Source organism: Camponotus floridanus, unplaced genomic scaffold (genome assembly GCF_003227725.1).
Source record: "Camponotus floridanus strain SB8 unplaced genomic scaffold, Cflo_v7.5 scaffold48, whole genome shotgun sequence".
Taxonomy (NCBI): domain Eukaryota; kingdom Metazoa; phylum Arthropoda; class Insecta; order Hymenoptera; family Formicidae; genus Camponotus; species Camponotus floridanus.
In genome coordinates this window covers 980,103-997,480 of record NW_020229636.1, presented here as the reverse complement: position 1 = coordinate 997,480, position 17,378 = coordinate 980,103, and the positions used below count along the sequence as shown (strand labels likewise).

The following is a 17,378-nucleotide window of genomic DNA, read 5'->3' as shown; positions in this document are numbered from 1 at the left end:
CCAATTTAGAGCCTGGTTTCATTTAATTCTAAAGTGTTTAAGTACTATACAAATCTAATCAAATTTACATTGACTTAATAACCAACTTCATATATTTTCTTTTATACTTTTTATATTGTTGGATTTATAGAATATAATTTCATTGCAAATATTAACTATTTCTTTTCAAAATTAATATAATCGAGAATTGATAAAGATAAATAAATGCAATTATATGTTAATTTTAGTTAATAATTTTATGATCAATTATTTGAAAAATTATATAATAGAGAAAAGATAAAAATACCATGATATTTGTATAGCAAAAATCAAGTGCAAAAATATTCTACAAAGAAATAGTTAACAACATATCTTATTTACGATCAGGTACAACTACGCTGTCAACTTGTCTGTGTTTATTATTCAAGCAATTCTATTAGTTAAACTAACAACGATTATTCTTTTTAGGTTTGCAACAAGAGAGCAACACCGGCTAACGTCCACTTAGCCGGTTTGTCTTTGGTTTTCAAATTGAACGTCCATACATATGTCGGACCTCGCATACGTGTCTTATATACCGGACACTCGTACATGTTCCTCAAATCCTGTTTATCCTGCGTGATCGCGCGTACATTAATCACGGGAATCGCTGGATATAATTCTTTATGCCTGGAGTCGACGATGATTCCCGTTTGGACGTCCCATCGTGCGCCTTCCATAAATATTCCGTGAACGTAGGCGCCGTCCCTCGGAGCCGACCTAGCACGAACGAATCGGGAAGGAAGTCACTCCTCAGCACGATGTACAACGAATTAAGTTAACGACTGATAACTATTCTGCCCTCACGAGCACGCGTATCGCGAAACTTCAACTTCCGTCTAATTATCTTTCCTACTCACGTGAACTCCTCCTTGTTCTTTTTGGTCACGTCGCACTGGAGGCACATTTTATCGAGTGGTAACTCGTGCCTTCTCGCCGTCGATTGCATGATGGCGGTGAGTAACGATTGAGGATTAAAAAAGCCGGCAAGCCACACGGATGCGGGTAACTAGAAAAATATTAATATATTTTTCACGTGTTAGTGTTATTCTAGGAACGTGGATTATCGTCTTTCTCTATCTTTATATACACACAACGAAATCCGTAGACCACGTCTCCAGCTCTCTGATTCTCAGTAGCAGGTCGACGAACCAGGCAGTTAGGCCCGATAAAGACGGATAAGCCCTGCTGGCCCAAACTGGAGGAACTTGATCGAAGAACAGCGCGTTCTCCAAATCTTCCATGTCTGATGTTATGGTAAGTTCGCCCTTAAGACCCAAATCCAGCTCGCGCAGTGATCGTTTAATCTCCGTCGTCAAGAAATTCATCCTCTCGCATTCTTGAAATGCAACGATCACGTAAGGTGTTCGTTCCTCTACCTTTCCCATTATTTCCGTCATGTTGAATTCCTCGGGTAATTTTTCTATTATCTCGTCTAATACCTGTTTCACCTGCAAAATAAAATAACAAGAAAGTCATTTATTTTATCATATTTCTAATTTATTTATTTTATTGTATTTTAATACGATAACCTTCTCCTCTCTGGTAACGGCTTGCCCTCCCGAGCTGCCAGTGTCCCGGGGTTGCATTTCAAAGACTGTTTTGAATAAATTCTCAGCCGTCATTGTCAGAAAACCAATTTCCGCATTCGGATGTAACCCATATAAATATGGAGATTCCGGCGGTATAGCTTCGTCGATGTATGTATGATAACCAACTAAATCTGTATTAGGAGGTGCGGAAAAACCTTGAAATACAAGAAAACAATGATATTCACAGAAAACATCGAATTCTTATTTAATTTCGAAACGAATTCGTGCATTACCCGGCGCCAATTGCAGTTCTCCATCGATCAAATCAGGCTGCATTAATTCTTCAAGATAGGATACGCAAAGTCGTCTGTCCCAGTCATCTGTTATATGGCCACCATACATAATTTCTCCAAAGAGATACCTTTTTGAGAAGATGTAGTATATTACTAAATGTTTTTTTATATTTTGACTTTATTTTTAATTCAATTATACTTTTAATTGCGAGTGATATTTAATTAATTTTGCACGATTTTTTTGCATTTATTCTTTATTTTCACATTAATGTAATTATTAAATATAATATAATCATCTTATATTTAATATAATCACCTTAAATCTTCCCAAGGCACTTTTTGACTTGCTTCCAAATAATTGTACAGAACACTGACACTGATGTTCAGATCTCCTACATTGAAGGGATATATTTTATTCCAACCCTGAGGTCCGAATTTACGACGCTCCGCGACGACAGCGTGGAAATAGCACAAAGAAAATAAAATCGCTTTGAACTCAGCTTCTTTGGAGCACATTTCTAAAGTTTCTTGAGTAAAATTGTCTAGAGCTTTATGCAAATTAGCTTGCATACCAGTAGGTGGCTCATTTGTAATCTTAATTGACGATTCCAGAATACCCTAAAATTATTAAAAACATATCTATTAGAATAAAATATATATTACGAATAAACTATTAAAATTTATATGTTTGTTTAAATTATGCATAATTTAACATTGCAAAACATTTTCTCACTTGAGGTATTATATGGCCGGCTGGCGTACTAGCCGGTTCTGCGCTCATAAACATTCTGTAATCGGAATGAGATCCTTCCGCGGCTACTTCCAATTTTTTTTCTAATAGCGGAAGCCATTTCTTGACTAAATGTATATTTTGTAGCACCACCCAGTGACCATTTTTAGCTGCTATATCCATAGCTTGCTCGGCCACAGTTTCTTGTCCTTGACCAAGGGATACGTTATGGAAGTTTTGATTATCCGATGTAAAGCCAAGGCGTCGACCTAAGTCTTCAACATCCTAATATTCCATTTTATGTCTCATTATATATGTATCTTTGCTTTTAATATTTTATAAAATGTATTTTAATATAATATTTGTTGTATTAATCTTGCTATATTGTAACATTTAAATTGTATTTTTAAAAACTTAAAAACTTCAATATATATCACATATATACATACATACAAAATTATTGAAGGTACTGTTTTACATAAAAAATATTATTCGTAAAATAGCGATAAGAAAAAAATATTTATGGTCACCTTTAACGGATTAACTCCGGGCGATAGAATAAAAAAAATGGGAGTACTCGGACTAGTTTCCTCAAAGGATTTTGCAAATTCTACAGTTCTCGCCTCAATGTATCTCGGACCGAGCTTTTCCTCGATAAACGCAGCAATGGCATACGTCATCCTGTCTGGTCTCAGAGCCCTCAGCATGCATAGACGTTGTATAGCCGTTTTATTTTTCCACTCTTGAGGAAACTTTTCACGCTCCGGGCATTCACACTCCACGAACTTTTTCCAACGTTTGGCAGAACTTTCGATGTCCCGATCCAGATTCCTTCAAACGAGCAAGACAGTGAGAAAGTAAAGCTCGACAATGGGATAACAGTTTCTCATCCTACGTACCGAAACTCTTCCCTCGTAGCGAGGCTTCTTATGCCACCCCAGCTAGTATTGGTGAGAAAATCGACCGGCGAAGTGACGTGTGGTGTTATAGGAAATCTTAGGAGAAAGTCCAACTCGCTAGGTGTAACTTCGTTTCTCGCCAATAAAATTTGGAATGCCATTTGCGAGGCAAAGATTAGTTTGTCACACTCGAAAAGTCCCCTGCTAGTGTACATGAAGACTGAATATGTAATGCATTCAATTAGATTCTGCACTCTTCCCGTAACATCAGGCGCGGGATCGGCCTTCAAAATTGCTTTCTGGAAGACGACGCTGAAGGCTTTCAACGAAAATTGATAGATAGGATTAATGGTATTCAGATCATTCAGAATAAAATATAACAATGAGGCCCTTGCTGCCGCGGGTCGATATAATTCTCGAGCTGCATCGATTTGTCGACTGGTTCCTCGAGCCTCTGTAACCTTGGATTCGATCTCTGCGGCAGTACGCTTTGTTGTTTCTAAATTTTCTACAAGAGATGTATCTTCGAGAACATTGCTGCCAGCTGACGATAATCTAAACAATGATAACATAAATAATTAAAATTAAACTAATTATTATGCATATAATATATATTATATATATATATATATATATATATATATATATATATAACAATTAATATCGTAATTATATATCATATATATATATTTGTTTTTTTTAAGTATTAAAAGTGCTCTCTTTTTCTTCTCCACTAGATCAAATATTATCTACAAATAATTACAAATTAGATAAAGTAAAATGTATTATTATTAGATTTAATAGTATTTAAAATATTACTGTGTCACATTTACATATTATAACTATTTTTGGAAAATATTTTTTTACATGGCAAATAGGATATATAGTGTAAAAATTTTGTAAATATAATTTATCATATCTTTTATATATAAATCTTATATAAGTACATTTTAAATAGTTTGTAAATAAATTTTTGTATTGTTCATACCTTGATAGAAGCGAGTCTTCGAGACTATTAAGAGTAATCTTAAAATCATTCTGTTGCCTAGTAAGCTCTGCCTTCAGCTCCTCCAGATCTGGTCTCTCTGCCTTAACCACTTCCGCAAGTAATTGATCCTCCAAGCCATCCCTCGTTACCGTAAAATTAATTAGCGTGGTTTGCGCCTGCATTTCCGGTTTATAATGGGGATTAGCTAACTTCGTGTGCAGCAGCAATCTGAACATGGAATTGTATTCCACCTCTTTATCGCCAATCTTAATGGCTCGACCCTTCTTGATTAAATTTCGGCCAAGTAGAGGATCCAGAACAGGATCTACGGTCTCTCCGATGTTCTCCAACAAGACTGTAGATCCGTTCGCTAAGGATAATTCGATCACGTCCAAATAACCACGTTGACCTAATCTAATCACTTTCAGCTCATCTCCGTATTTTTCTTTAATCCATTTTATTCCCTGAAGCTGTACAAATTTTTTTATTAAATTGCACTTATCTTTAGATAATTTTTTTATGCATGTACCTGCGGATCTATCATTAAGGGCCAACGATCGGAGTTTGTCAATATTGTAGCATTCTCTGTCGACATTCGATCATTCGGCAAACCCTCGTTATTCCATTTGGCAATTTGCGTGTCGTCCGTTAGCAATGAGAGAGGATCCAGGCCTTCGGTAATTGGGATCGTCGGTTCAACACTACGTATGAAAGGTAACCATTGCTTGTTCAATAAATCCTGTCGGAATTGTTTTGTAAAGCAACCGACGTAGGATATGAAAGCCGTCACCAACAATACATCGCCAGGTAACGTCGACGCTTGTTGCATAAAACTAAAAATATTTAATTAATCATTAATATGACATAATGAGATGTGATATACGCTCTAAAATCTTACCTGGCTACAGAATCAGCCCAACGAACGTTTTCAGATGCCAGACCACCGACTAATCTATTCGCTAATGCGATTGTTGAATTAGTGGCATCGGCTTCCTGTTGACATTTTAATTTCTCGGATGTTGCTTGCTCGAAGTCCGCCGTTAATTTCGCCAGCTGTTCTTCCAAGGACTGAGAAGATCGATTATTCAGATTATTACAGATGTGGAAAATTTGGAAAATTTCATGCAAATATAATACAGATACATTTTTGCAAAATTTGTTATAACTTTTTGAAATAAATATTAGAAAAACGTTTTTCGTTATCGTTCACTTACAACTACTTTTCGCTTGATACCACTAAGTTTATCTTGAGCCGCAGCTAATTCTGCATTCGCATGTGCGAGCGCCTTTCGTTTTGGTTCTACATCGCAAAAGACTTCGTAAAATTTAATAATATTGATCACCCAGGCGCATAAACCCGCTGCGGCAGCTGACTTAGATCTTACAAACTCAGGCTCGAATTCAGAATCCTTGAGATATGGTTGTATTGCTTTAATCACTTCAGGATGTATATTTTCTTTGTCATAATTAATCAAGGCATCCAGAAAAGTATCTACTTTTGCCATTACGATCTTTATGGAAAAAAATGAAAAATAAAATAACCTTAGTATTTATCATTTTAAGGAAGCAAGACGAGAGAGAAATTTTCTCGAATCATTCCAGTCGATTTAATAATACCTTGGCAGCTTTCCAACTTCGATCCTTAGGTACTTTGCCAGCTGGTGCCAAAAGGACCATGACTGCAGCAGTGACGTTCGTTACAGCGCCAGGAGGCGAACCGAATGATTTTAATTCCGTTAAATTTGCCTTGTTCAAGGTATTCAGAGCTTCTTGCGCAGCCAGCAAAGCAGGTTCGGCCTTCGTTAAATCTGCTTCGCAGTCTTTTTGCTTCTTCAAAACTTCATCGGCTATTATGGCCACTTTAGATTCTTCCTCATCCGCTAAATAAAATATACTCTTTTTTGAATCAAATCTAATTTATTTTGTCAAATATATAATATATGTATGCAAAGAATCGTATATTTTATCGTAATATTAATAATATTGAACCTATCGCTTTTTCTTTTTGGACTTTCTCCGTCTCGACACCAACTATAGCAATTAAAGCATCCGCAGCCTCGTTCTTTTGCTGCAATTCTACCTCTTGTACGGCCAACTTCTTTTTCAACTTATCCACTTGTACTGCCGTTGATCTCAATTTATCCAAGCCATTTTCCAATCTAGCCACCCTAGCCCGTAACTCAGAGGTTTTTGTTTTTAACAATCTGGTATATAAACTTATTTGTTCCAGAAAAGATTTTGGAGTCGTGTAATTGTAACGACGTTCGCTACTCAAATAATGACGACTGGCTATATTTACGCTAGTGTGTGCATGAGCCATAAACTTGGCAGCTGATTCTCTGTCAAAGATGCTTTTCTTAATATATATATTTTGTTTATGTTTATAATTCTTAATATATATATTTTGTTTTTGTTATATTGTTTTTCTTTGTAATAATTAAATATTTACCTATAAGTTTCTGGCAGCTCTTCTAATTCCTGTAGAAATCTTTTCGATACAGACATTAATGCCTCTTGAGGCCATTCATGAAACCAATTGATCATCGTACAATTTATGATTGCCGGAAATTTTCTGGATCTAACTCGTAATGTAGAACCGACCGGAGAAAAGCATAATACTATTCTGAGCTGTCGGCGAACGCGATCGATGAAGAATTTCCAACAATTTTCACGCGTGTCCAATATACCTGCGCCTTTCACTTCGTTACGAACTCCTGTGTCAATTATTTTAATATAAAATATATTTAGATTTTAATATGATCCACTAATATTTGTACTCGCCATATATTTATTAGAAATATTTTTATAAGAATATATTGTTAGATGATATTTTATATTTTAATTAAGTTAGCCTAACTTGTCAAGATTGTTTTCGCAACAAACCTGCAATTATATTCTCCACCTCGTCTTCGGCAAATAAATCGGGAACTTCTCCCGATGCGAGCATGTCGTTGATAAGTACTAAGAATTGTTCGTTCGGTACTTGTGCGTCTGTCACTAAGAACATAATACCGATATTCTTCAAGCCTGCTTTCGAGTATAGGACAGCGAGTTCCATCTTCAAATCTGTTACACCGTAGCCCTTCTTCAGTTGAATTTGGAAAACCTCCAATGAGCTTATAAAAGCTGCTAATCGTGAAAGACTCTGTTTGCCGGAACCACCCACACCAACTAAAAGTGCACTGCCTCTGGGTGATTCTAGAATTCTATTTACGCGACATACGTGCATCATGGCATCCTCGAAAAGTACCAGATTCATAGCCGCCACTAAATCGTTATAACTGACCATTGCTTCAGACAATAACCGATGTAAAGTCATCCAATCTTTAACAGCCATGTATTTTGGCTCTCCGACACCACCTAAATATCGTATAATTTTTTTTATTAATATCCGAAAAATTATATATTTTTATATAATTTTATATTTTATTAAGTCACATATTTTTATATAACTTTTATTTAATAATACAATGTAAATATTTATTCTTACATATCTTATCGAAAAATTAAAGTCAGATATTATTTTTCAAAACATGTTAACAAAAAAATTAACAAGTATGGTGATTTACCTGCAAAATGGCAATAAATGTTGGGTTTTTCCAGAATTGAGCCTTCGTCCACCTCCTCTACATTTTTTTTCAGAATATCTAATTGTAGTTTCAAAAAACTTTCGATATCTTTTTCATCTGTTAGCTTGTCTCCATAGACACGTTGAGTCTCGTGCATCCAGAGTCGAATTAAATCCACCGCAGATTGCAAGCATTCATTGCCACTGAATAGTAAACCTTGAAAACAATTGGAAAGTTCGCGAAGATTGAAGATATAATGAAACTTTACCGCTGTTGGCAGAAACATCTGACTACAGCGGTGATGCAGTTGGATGCTGGCTTGTACGATATTTGGACATAATTCGGTGACACTTAGAGGAAACCTAAATAATATTATTATCATTAATTAATATTATATGTAGAAAATAATTCTTTTTTAAAGATTATTCGGTAAACTTTTATTATATTGCAGATATTAATATGTAAAGAATTTTAATATTTGTTATTTATATTTTCATTTATTTATTACCTATGCTCTACATTTGCAAGATGTTGCGACAGAATGGAGGAATATATAGTTGTTAAAGAGTCTATGTTCGGAAAACTAACGGCAAATACAGCAAAGTGTCTTTGCAATCTTGGATTAATCGTAAACGATCCAGCAGTCGGATTCATGCAGCTGACATATTGACAATTGTGGATGTCCTTCAAAGTTAATTTCGTACGATCGTACCAATGACCGTAATCTAAGTGCTGTCTAATTAATGTGTGAGGCTGGACGGTGCCATACGGATCCACTTCCGGCATATTCATGTCATCGATGAAGTATACTAGAGTTTTATTTCCCGGTGGACCATAATTTCTGCCTGCTTTCTTCTCCAATGATTTCTCCATAATTTTTTGTAGCATTTCGGACGAGGTATAGAAATTAAACGGTACGTTGGCGACCGCGTAATTTTCAGAAAGCTGTAAAAGCTTCTCGGCAATTAGGACGGTCTTGCCACAACCAGCCGTACCGACCAACATTATAGGATGCTTTTCCGGCATCAACAGATCTAGAAAATATCTTATTCTAATAGATTCTGACGTGTAAACCAAAACAGCTTGTAAAGGTGTCTCCATATCCAGCTCGAACTTTGGAAGACGGTTCGTCCAGGGAACGAAACTCTTCGTCTCGTTGTCGATGTAATAATCAAATACCGTACCTTGCGATGGAAATTTCACCTGTTTGAATTCGTTGACCCACCACTTAGTAAACTCCACTCGATAATCCATAGTTTGATCTTGAAACATGGAGGAGCCGAAGGCCCAAACAGCGGCGAACACGAAATAAAGTTCATAGTGATCTTTGTAGAAATCGCCGCTCGTCAGCTCCGGTTTCAGAAGACAATGAAGCAGATGACACAACATCTCGACGTGCGCCATATCGGCTATGGGTGTTACTTTTTTAAATCTAGTTCTCAAAGTCTCGAGACAAGTAGGAATATATTTGTCGAAGAGCATGACCAGATTCGATTTTTCATTCGGCAACGGCCGCTTCTCGACCCAGCTCGTTACGTACGGATTCCATCCTAAATCCTGCGGATTTATGTACAAAATCCCGGCTCGCGAGACCGTGGCAGGTGTAGCAGTTCTCAAGTTCGAGATTTCGAAGAGTAATCTCATGGCCGGCGTTAGCGCGATTCGTTCGTTGCTGGCTAATGTCAAAACTTTATTGTCATCCATAACAGTATTCAGAGATTCAATCCACATCGGATCGATGTCGCCATCCAGGAGGATCCATTTCGGATTCTCGCCGCCCAGATTAGCCTGTTCTCGCATGATAACCGAGAAGAGGCCATCTTTCCATTCTCGCGTTGCTGGATTAATGATGCCGAAGAGCTCGTCATTTGTCACCGCCTTTGGATTGAGATCATTATAGATCGGCCTTCTCTTCATATTATGATAAGTTTTGAATAATGTCTTCCACACTTGAGTTTTTCCGGAACCAGCTATGCCTACGATAAAGACGGAATGTCTTACTTCTAACAACTCCTCGAGTTGTACGACTTTGAGGATGAAACCATCTTCTGGTTGCAGACTCAAATCGGCAGCCGCTTGTTTAACCATCTTTTCGAATTCAACATCTCTTTTTCTGGGAACGTCCAATGCTGGAAATAAATCAGCTATCAATCCCATGAAGACTGGTAGATCATCCGATACTACTTTAGGAATGTTGAAGTCTCTCAAAGCTCTCATTAATACTTCTTCTTCCGGTCTGCCGGGATCGCCCCTCTTCAAACTACCAGCGACTACCAAGACTGATTTTATTGCTCTCAATCCCCAGTCATAATGATCTTGCTTAGATAACAGTTCTTTACACAACGTGTATAAAGTGATGAATTTTCTTGCGAGTACTCTAGCATCTTGAAATCCCTCTGCTACCAGCATAATTTCGCATATCAGTTCAAAATCGGGCACCACCATGGCGCAGGGACGAAAAAGTGCTTTCAAGTTCTCTGGCAATTCTGTACGGCCGGCATAACCAGGATTCATAGTGATAAATATGCCGACGGTTGGCTCGAGAGCTATCGTCTCGCCCATGAAATTGAATGTTTCCTTCTTGTCTCTGATGGCATCCTGTATCGACTTCACTTGCACGGCGACCACCGAGAGCACTTCGACGGTGATTCTGTTAAATTCATCGAAACAACCCCATGCACCAGTTTGCGCTAATCCCTTGTATATGTTACCGCAAGACTTGTAATCCATCTGCTCGGAACAATTAAACACGTAGACCATTATGCCGAGAGCTCGGCCTAAATCTTTTGTGGTCTCGGTTTTTCCAGTCCCAGCTGGTCCAGCCGGACCACCGCCCATAACGAGATGCAGAGATTGCGTCAAAGTTATGTAGCATCTATCTGTTAATGGCGTTATGACCAATCTGCACATAAATATAGGCAATATTATTTATTATTCCATATAAACGAATAAATTAAAAGAAACACTAACTAATAAATTAAAAGAAACACTAAGATAAATTCTAACCTGGGAGTATTACCCAGATATTCGTGAGAATATTTGAATTGCGCGTCGCAAATATTTGCGAAGCAATCTTTTTTCTTCTCGTCCCATCTATGCCGCAGCTGACTTTGCCATTGAAAAGCCTGCGAACTTTCGACCTTCGATTGCACCAATTTCGTCACGACGTCCCTTGAGTGCACATCGATCGTACAGATCGTCATGACCTTCTGTCTCTCCTGCTTGGTCAGTTCACCTATCAGCAGCGTGATTAGAATACTTAGCTGCGAGATCTGTTTCTTCAGATAGTCCTTGATAGAATTATCGTATCCTTCCTCGAAACGCGCGAACGCTATATTTACTTCGGTGGTCCACCAGATTTGCGTCCCGCAGAGAGATACTTGAGCAGGATAATCAAATAGCCATTGCTCACGTGGTTTCTCCTCGTACGCCACTACCGCTTCGCTGAAATAATGCCGAATTGATACGCGCATAGCGCTCTGAAGACGATTCAACCAGGCTTCCACGGGTCCTTCGCAAATCATCTCGCAGTTTGCGAATTCTACGTATTCGCCGTCCTTAGCAAACATGCCTCAAATTTGAAAAAAAGTTTAATGTTGTATATTATTTAATAATAGTAATATAATAATAATACATATAATTTAATCGTTTACCTAAAACACGTTTTAATGAAGTATTTTTATCATCAAAATTCAGACGCGCCATAGAATCGAATAATTTTGTCAAGTGTTTCGCCACTATTTCCGGTTGATTTCCGTTCGAGAGTATATCTAGCAAATCGCTAGAAGAGACGAAGTAGAATCGCGGGAAAGCGAGACGTTTCGTTTCTAGATATTCCGCTAAAGCTTTTTCACATAATACGAGTTCTTTTTGCAAAACGTCTAGAGCGGATACAAGTCCGTCCTTATTCGTCGCCTCGACGACATTCGGCGTTTTCGCCATCTCCTCCGTCATCTCTTTAAATTCCGTGTCGATGCGATCGAATCGTGCAGCATCCACTGGCAACTGCTTTCGGATATCTTCGGACGACATGAAAATGCTCTCAAGATGCATCCAGGTGCGTTGAACTTCGAACCATACAGTCGTCACTTGATCAGCAATGCTCAATTTCTTCTGCCATGATGACACCTCTTCCAGAAAATGCGCGATAAATTTCGAGGTAATTAGATTTTGTAATTGTACCTGCGATTCAAAGAAAAATGACCTTTAAATATCAGAAAAATAATATTTTTATATGTTTCAGCAAAATTATTTTAATAAGATATGTTTAAAAAATAATAGATTTAAAGTTAAGTATTAAAAAAAATTAAATAATTAGTAATTGGTTCTTTATTTTTTATTTTTTATGATATTTTGAGCGAGAATATGAATATTTTTCATTATTTAATTAACCTGATTTTCTTCTAGAGTTTCGATCAATTCTTCGCTAGCTCTGATTAAAGTAGCTCCTGTCCGAGCATGAACTTCTCGCTCGAATTCCATTTTCGACCATGTAACATTTAGTTCTTTCATGTATTTCTCCATAGACATTTCCTTAACAGCTTTGTCAACGATATTTTTAACTTCATCTTCGCATTCATGGAGATTCAATTCGAGTAGATCAGCTAAAGTTGTTGATTCGTCCATTACGAAACGAACCTATATAAAAAAATCATCTGACGATATAGATACAAAAAGCAAGACTATATTGATCGTATCCTTTTCTTTAGCTCATACAATAAATCTAGAATGGCATAGGAAGTTGCTAAATAATATGAAATACATATGTGATATCTTGTATTTGTAGCAAATTTATTAAAAAAATTATACAATGATTTATACAATGAATGAATAATGAGAAACTATAAGAATTTATATAACTATAAGAACTTATATAATGAAACAATAATGACAAACTATAAATAGGTGGATTATTAGTGTGTAACTGAATGTGTGTGATTATTCTTAGCCTCATTCTATCATTAAATATGAAATTTGAAATATAACGTTTAGAAAATTAGCATTAAACAGATACGTTTAGCGCTAAATAAGTTTATGAATATAAGTCTTGTGAATTAAAAATTTATCAGCCAGTGTTGCATACTATTATTTCAGTCATGCTTATATCTAAGATATTTTATAATATATAAATTGGATGCAAAAAAATGCAATATATAATAGTGCGCATTCATGAAAAATTAAAAAATATGAAACCAGTGCGCTTTTATAAGAGAAGAAAAGCGTATATTGAAAAATCAATTTCGTGCTTTAATTTATCTCTATTAAAATTTAGAATTTTACTTCGATTAATAAAATATGCTACAAATATAGAAAATTTTTAAATGTACGCATATATACAGCAGACTTACGGTCATTTCTGGAGTCATGTTGCCCAATTTCTGTAACATCGATAGCGTATATACAGCGGTGCAACTAAATCTAATACTGACGTGATTTACACATTTGATTAGCATCATGGGATTTTTATATACAATTTCGTAGAAAGGGGAGTTTCATTTAAAGCGAACATCAAGTAACAATCGAACCATTGAAGTATGAAAAATTAAGAAAGAACTAGATAAATTCGTATTTTTTAACTAATGACATTAAATATGTCCCCTAATTTGCATGAGTTTGTATCGTAAGAAAATGGATGATACATCCGCTCTGCGATTTCCAGCGATACCTTAGTACTATTCATCAGCTGTCGCCAATGTCTTTCTCGAATAGCTGGATTTTGCAATTCTCCCACGGCGCGCAATGATGTAAGCATGTTCTTTACCGTCGCCTCTAACGATATATACGTATCCCATGGCCTCATTTCTTTATCCAGCGCTGCTAGACGAAATGTAACCGATGATTAAATAAATCAAATTATTTCGATATTATATCTTTCCAGAAAAAAAATCATACGAAAGAGATTTTACATAATATTTATTAATAGTAATATATAATTTATTTTACATAAATAAGTATGTAAAATATATTTAACAAAGGATAAAAAAAAAATTTAATTAAAATTAACACAAAGTATATAAAATATATTTATATTTTGTGCATAAATGAAGTTGCATGATAATAAGGAAAATAACGCAAGAAGAAAATGACAATAATTTATAGAAATATATATTCAGTACATAAAACTGTGCTATTCGATAAAATCCTTTGGGACCGTAGACAATTTCTTAGCTACTAACCACGTATCTCCTTCGCAAACTTCTTGCACTCGATGTCCATATTCTCCACGTCAATTTTCCTCCAGGGTGTCGTCTTCCAACCCTCGATACTACTCTGCACTATATTTACATAATCCCAGAGCTGCTTAAGCATTTTCAGCTCTCTCCTGCACTGCCTCAGCTGTTTAAATTCGGGTACCATTACTTCGAACAACGAGGCAGATTCTTGTATATCCTTCATTTGACGTTCCAACATGAGAATCTCTTTATGCGCCTCATCTAATAGTTCGTACGGATTTTTGCAGTCATACTTGAAAAATGTGTATCGTCGAAATGCTTCTCGATACTGATTTATTGTAATATCAAATGCGGAGATTCGACCACGAATTCTTGATACTTCACCTGATATATTTGATATATTATTACCATATTTAATTAAAAATATTATAGAATACATTACTATATAATTTCCAAAAGATATTCAAATATATATTTAATATTTAACATTATATATTAATAACATATATTAATTTTTTTATTATATTTATAATTAAAAATAGATAAAATGATAAATTGACAGAAACATCAACTTAATTATCATATAAATATTATTCTACAAACCTGCCTGTAATGGCGCAACTTGCTGCTTCACCATAAGAGCAAGTTTTTTCGTGTTTGCCCATTGCTGTGGCAACTCTTGTAGTAATACGTTTACTTCTTCGGGTATATCTTGATCGTAGAACTTGAGCAACTCAATGGTCTCCTCTAACGGATGGAACATCTCGTCCGTAGTTGGCTGACGTTCTTTTACTTGTAATAGATAGCCCATTACACTAACCAGAGCAGCATAGTCACCCGGTTGCACTTGTTGTAACAATCCCTCGTCCGCTCGTCTAGAAATTATAAAATATATTTATAAAGGTAAAATATTTATTAAAAAGCCATTATGCATACACAGTCTTTATATAAGAAATAGAATAATATAAAATTTAGAGGAACTATATATATGTTAAAAATGATATTTTATTCGAAATTTTACTATCACATGATAAAAAAAATTTATATTAAATATTTTATATAAATATACCTTATAAATATTCCCAAATCTGAGAGACTGCTTGTTACACGATCGACCAAATGTTTTTTGAACATACTCGACCACTTGCACACCGTGTTCAGTACTGACTGTCTGAAGGGTTTTAGATCTACTCTGAACCAGCCGCAAAATACTTTGGACAGATCCATTTCCTCGATCTCGAGATAGAGCCCCTCGTAAAGGTCGATTTGTTCGCGGAATTGCTCCATTTTCGGTGGTGACTTCGTCGGACCTTTAGGGTCCTGAGCTGCCACCATGTCCATTTCCTCTGCTGACAATTGTCGGCTGTATTCGAGGAATTGTTGCATCACAACACCCCTATCATCTAGCCATAGATAAGCGTAGCCTAATCGAAACATTGTTAGATATGTGAAACATTGTTAATATAATAGAGTATTTAAATATCTAAAGAGCTTTCTCTTTATCCATTTACTATTACTATATAATCATAATAATAGCAAATTAATTATTTAACTAATAATAGCAATTTAATTATTTATAATGATATATTTTATGTGTATATTAATACGCTTTTTAAATATGTATTAGAAAATTTTTAAAAATATAATTAAATTTTAAAAATTCTAATTAAGTTTTAAAAAATACTTTTATTTTGCACTTATTTTTTTTAAATTGAGTATTAATTCTTGAGTTTATATTTAACTTATGCATAAATTAGATTATTATAAATATAATAGATTATTCTAAATATGTAATTTGTATTAAGATATCACTTAATGACTAAAAATTATCATGTGTGTATATATAAATATATTTAGCCTATTATAATATTATTATTTATGAGAATCACATACCTTCGAAATTACTACAGAAATCAGTAGCTTCTTCTACAGCAGTAGCTACACTTGTTAGTATTTCATCTCTCATTCCCTTAATATCATCATCACACGCCAGTTCTTCAGCGTATCCTACAGAATCACTTTTCAATCGAGATATCAAGCCTGCCATACCGGTAATATCATTTAACACGCCAAGAATCAACTGATCAAGTCCATCTGGATCTTCGGGTTCCAATGATGGCATATAATATAGATCTGGTTCCCTGAGCTCCAATTTTGCTTCAAGCAATGGTTCGCATTGTCCGATTGGATCCATACTTTCTGCCAAGTAGCCTAAACATGATAAAAAGATGTCCAAAGCTTTATTATTTTTTTATAATTGTACATATTGCATAAATTAAAGATTAATAGTTAAGTAAGAAATTTTAATTAAATTTTTCATGCCATTGAATATAATTTTTTCTTAATTCTAAGACATTAACCTAAAGAGCATCCAACTGCTTTTCGAAGAGACTCGATCACTATGTCGTCAATATATTTCACATACTCTTGCCAAACTTCCTGTCCGATCTCACTAATTTGAAAAAGCAATTCATTTTCCTTCAATATCGAATGTATTTGCTCGGATGCTTTTGCGATCTCCGCGTAACGTTTCGATACTTTTTCCGAACGATCTTCCAGAGCAAGCAGCGTATCCTTACGATTATCCTTTCGTTCTATGAGGGGCGTCTTCGTCCAAGGTTCCAAAATGTTTTTGATCTTCTCTACGTTCGATTGGGCGGTCTTCATGCGTTTCCACAGTCCTTCCACAAAATCGCCCAATTCTGTTATATATTCCAGAAGCCCGTCTGATCTCCAGCATAATTCGTTTTCTCCACGGAATATCAAGGAATCGATATGCGCCACTTCCAATTTAATTAAGTCAAATTCTACAGGTTTGGTTGTTTTACGTATGTTGTTGTATGAATCGACTGTGCTACTTAGCATCGTGCGAAATTTCCTAAATGTCTCTGCACTTTCAGATACCTGACATTATAATATAAAATGAATAATTTAATGTCTAGCAAAATTCCGTAACTGAACATTCTTTTAATATAAAAATGTGTTAAAAAATGTGTTAAAGGTAAAGTACGTATTTCAGATTATATTATACCTTAATTGCTTCTAAGGGAATATCAGAACGTGACATCTGTTTCAAGTAGTTTACTTCTTTTAATACGGCGAGGAGATCGGGGTCAAAATTTAACAATAAAATATTATGGCTTTCTCTATAAAGCAGATGACGATTAAGGCCAATA

At 35.5% G+C, this 17,378-nt stretch overlaps 1 protein-coding gene across 1 annotated transcript; it reads right to left on the bottom strand.

Annotated features, from left to right (window-relative positions):
* Positions 1-333: 333 nt before the first annotated feature.
* LOC105257532 (dynein beta chain, ciliary) lies at positions 334-17,283 on the bottom strand. The gene is made up of 29 exons (XM_020029448.2): positions 17,234-17,283; positions 16,563-17,106; positions 16,096-16,413; positions 15,272-15,626; positions 14,806-15,077; positions 14,206-14,586; positions 13,695-13,843; positions 12,422-12,667; positions 11,683-12,211; positions 11,036-11,600; positions 8,538-10,931; positions 8,030-8,391; positions 7,344-7,820; positions 6,910-7,174; positions 6,450-6,799; positions 6,078-6,340; positions 5,675-5,971; positions 5,359-5,528; positions 4,990-5,293; positions 4,461-4,930; positions 3,473-4,027; positions 3,104-3,404; positions 2,577-2,858; positions 2,160-2,461; positions 1,844-1,971; positions 1,551-1,765; positions 1,113-1,469; positions 879-1,027; positions 334-738 (listed from the first exon to the last, which is right to left on the bottom strand). The coding sequence occupies exons 1-29, from the start codon at positions 17,267-17,269 to the stop codon at positions 444-446; spliced, it is 11,331 nt and encodes a 3,776-aa protein (XP_019885007.2). The 5' UTR covers positions 17,270-17,283; the 3' UTR covers positions 334-443.
* Positions 17,284-17,378: the final 95 nt, after the last annotated feature.

Excerpts from the sequence above, each read along its gene's own strand:
- LOC105257532 (XM_020029448.2), bottom strand. The coding sequence starts at position 17,269 with ATGTCACGTTCTGATATTCCCTTAGAAGCAATTAAG. Across the intron at positions 7,175-7,343 it reads GGTGGAGAATATAATTGCAG|GAGTTCGTAACGAAGTGAAA; the intron begins GTTTGTTGCGAA and ends TAATTGACACAG. Across the intron at positions 3,405-3,472 it reads GCTACGAGGGAAGAGTTTCG|GAATCTGGATCGGGACATCG; the intron begins GTACGTAGGATG and ends GCTCGTTTGAAG.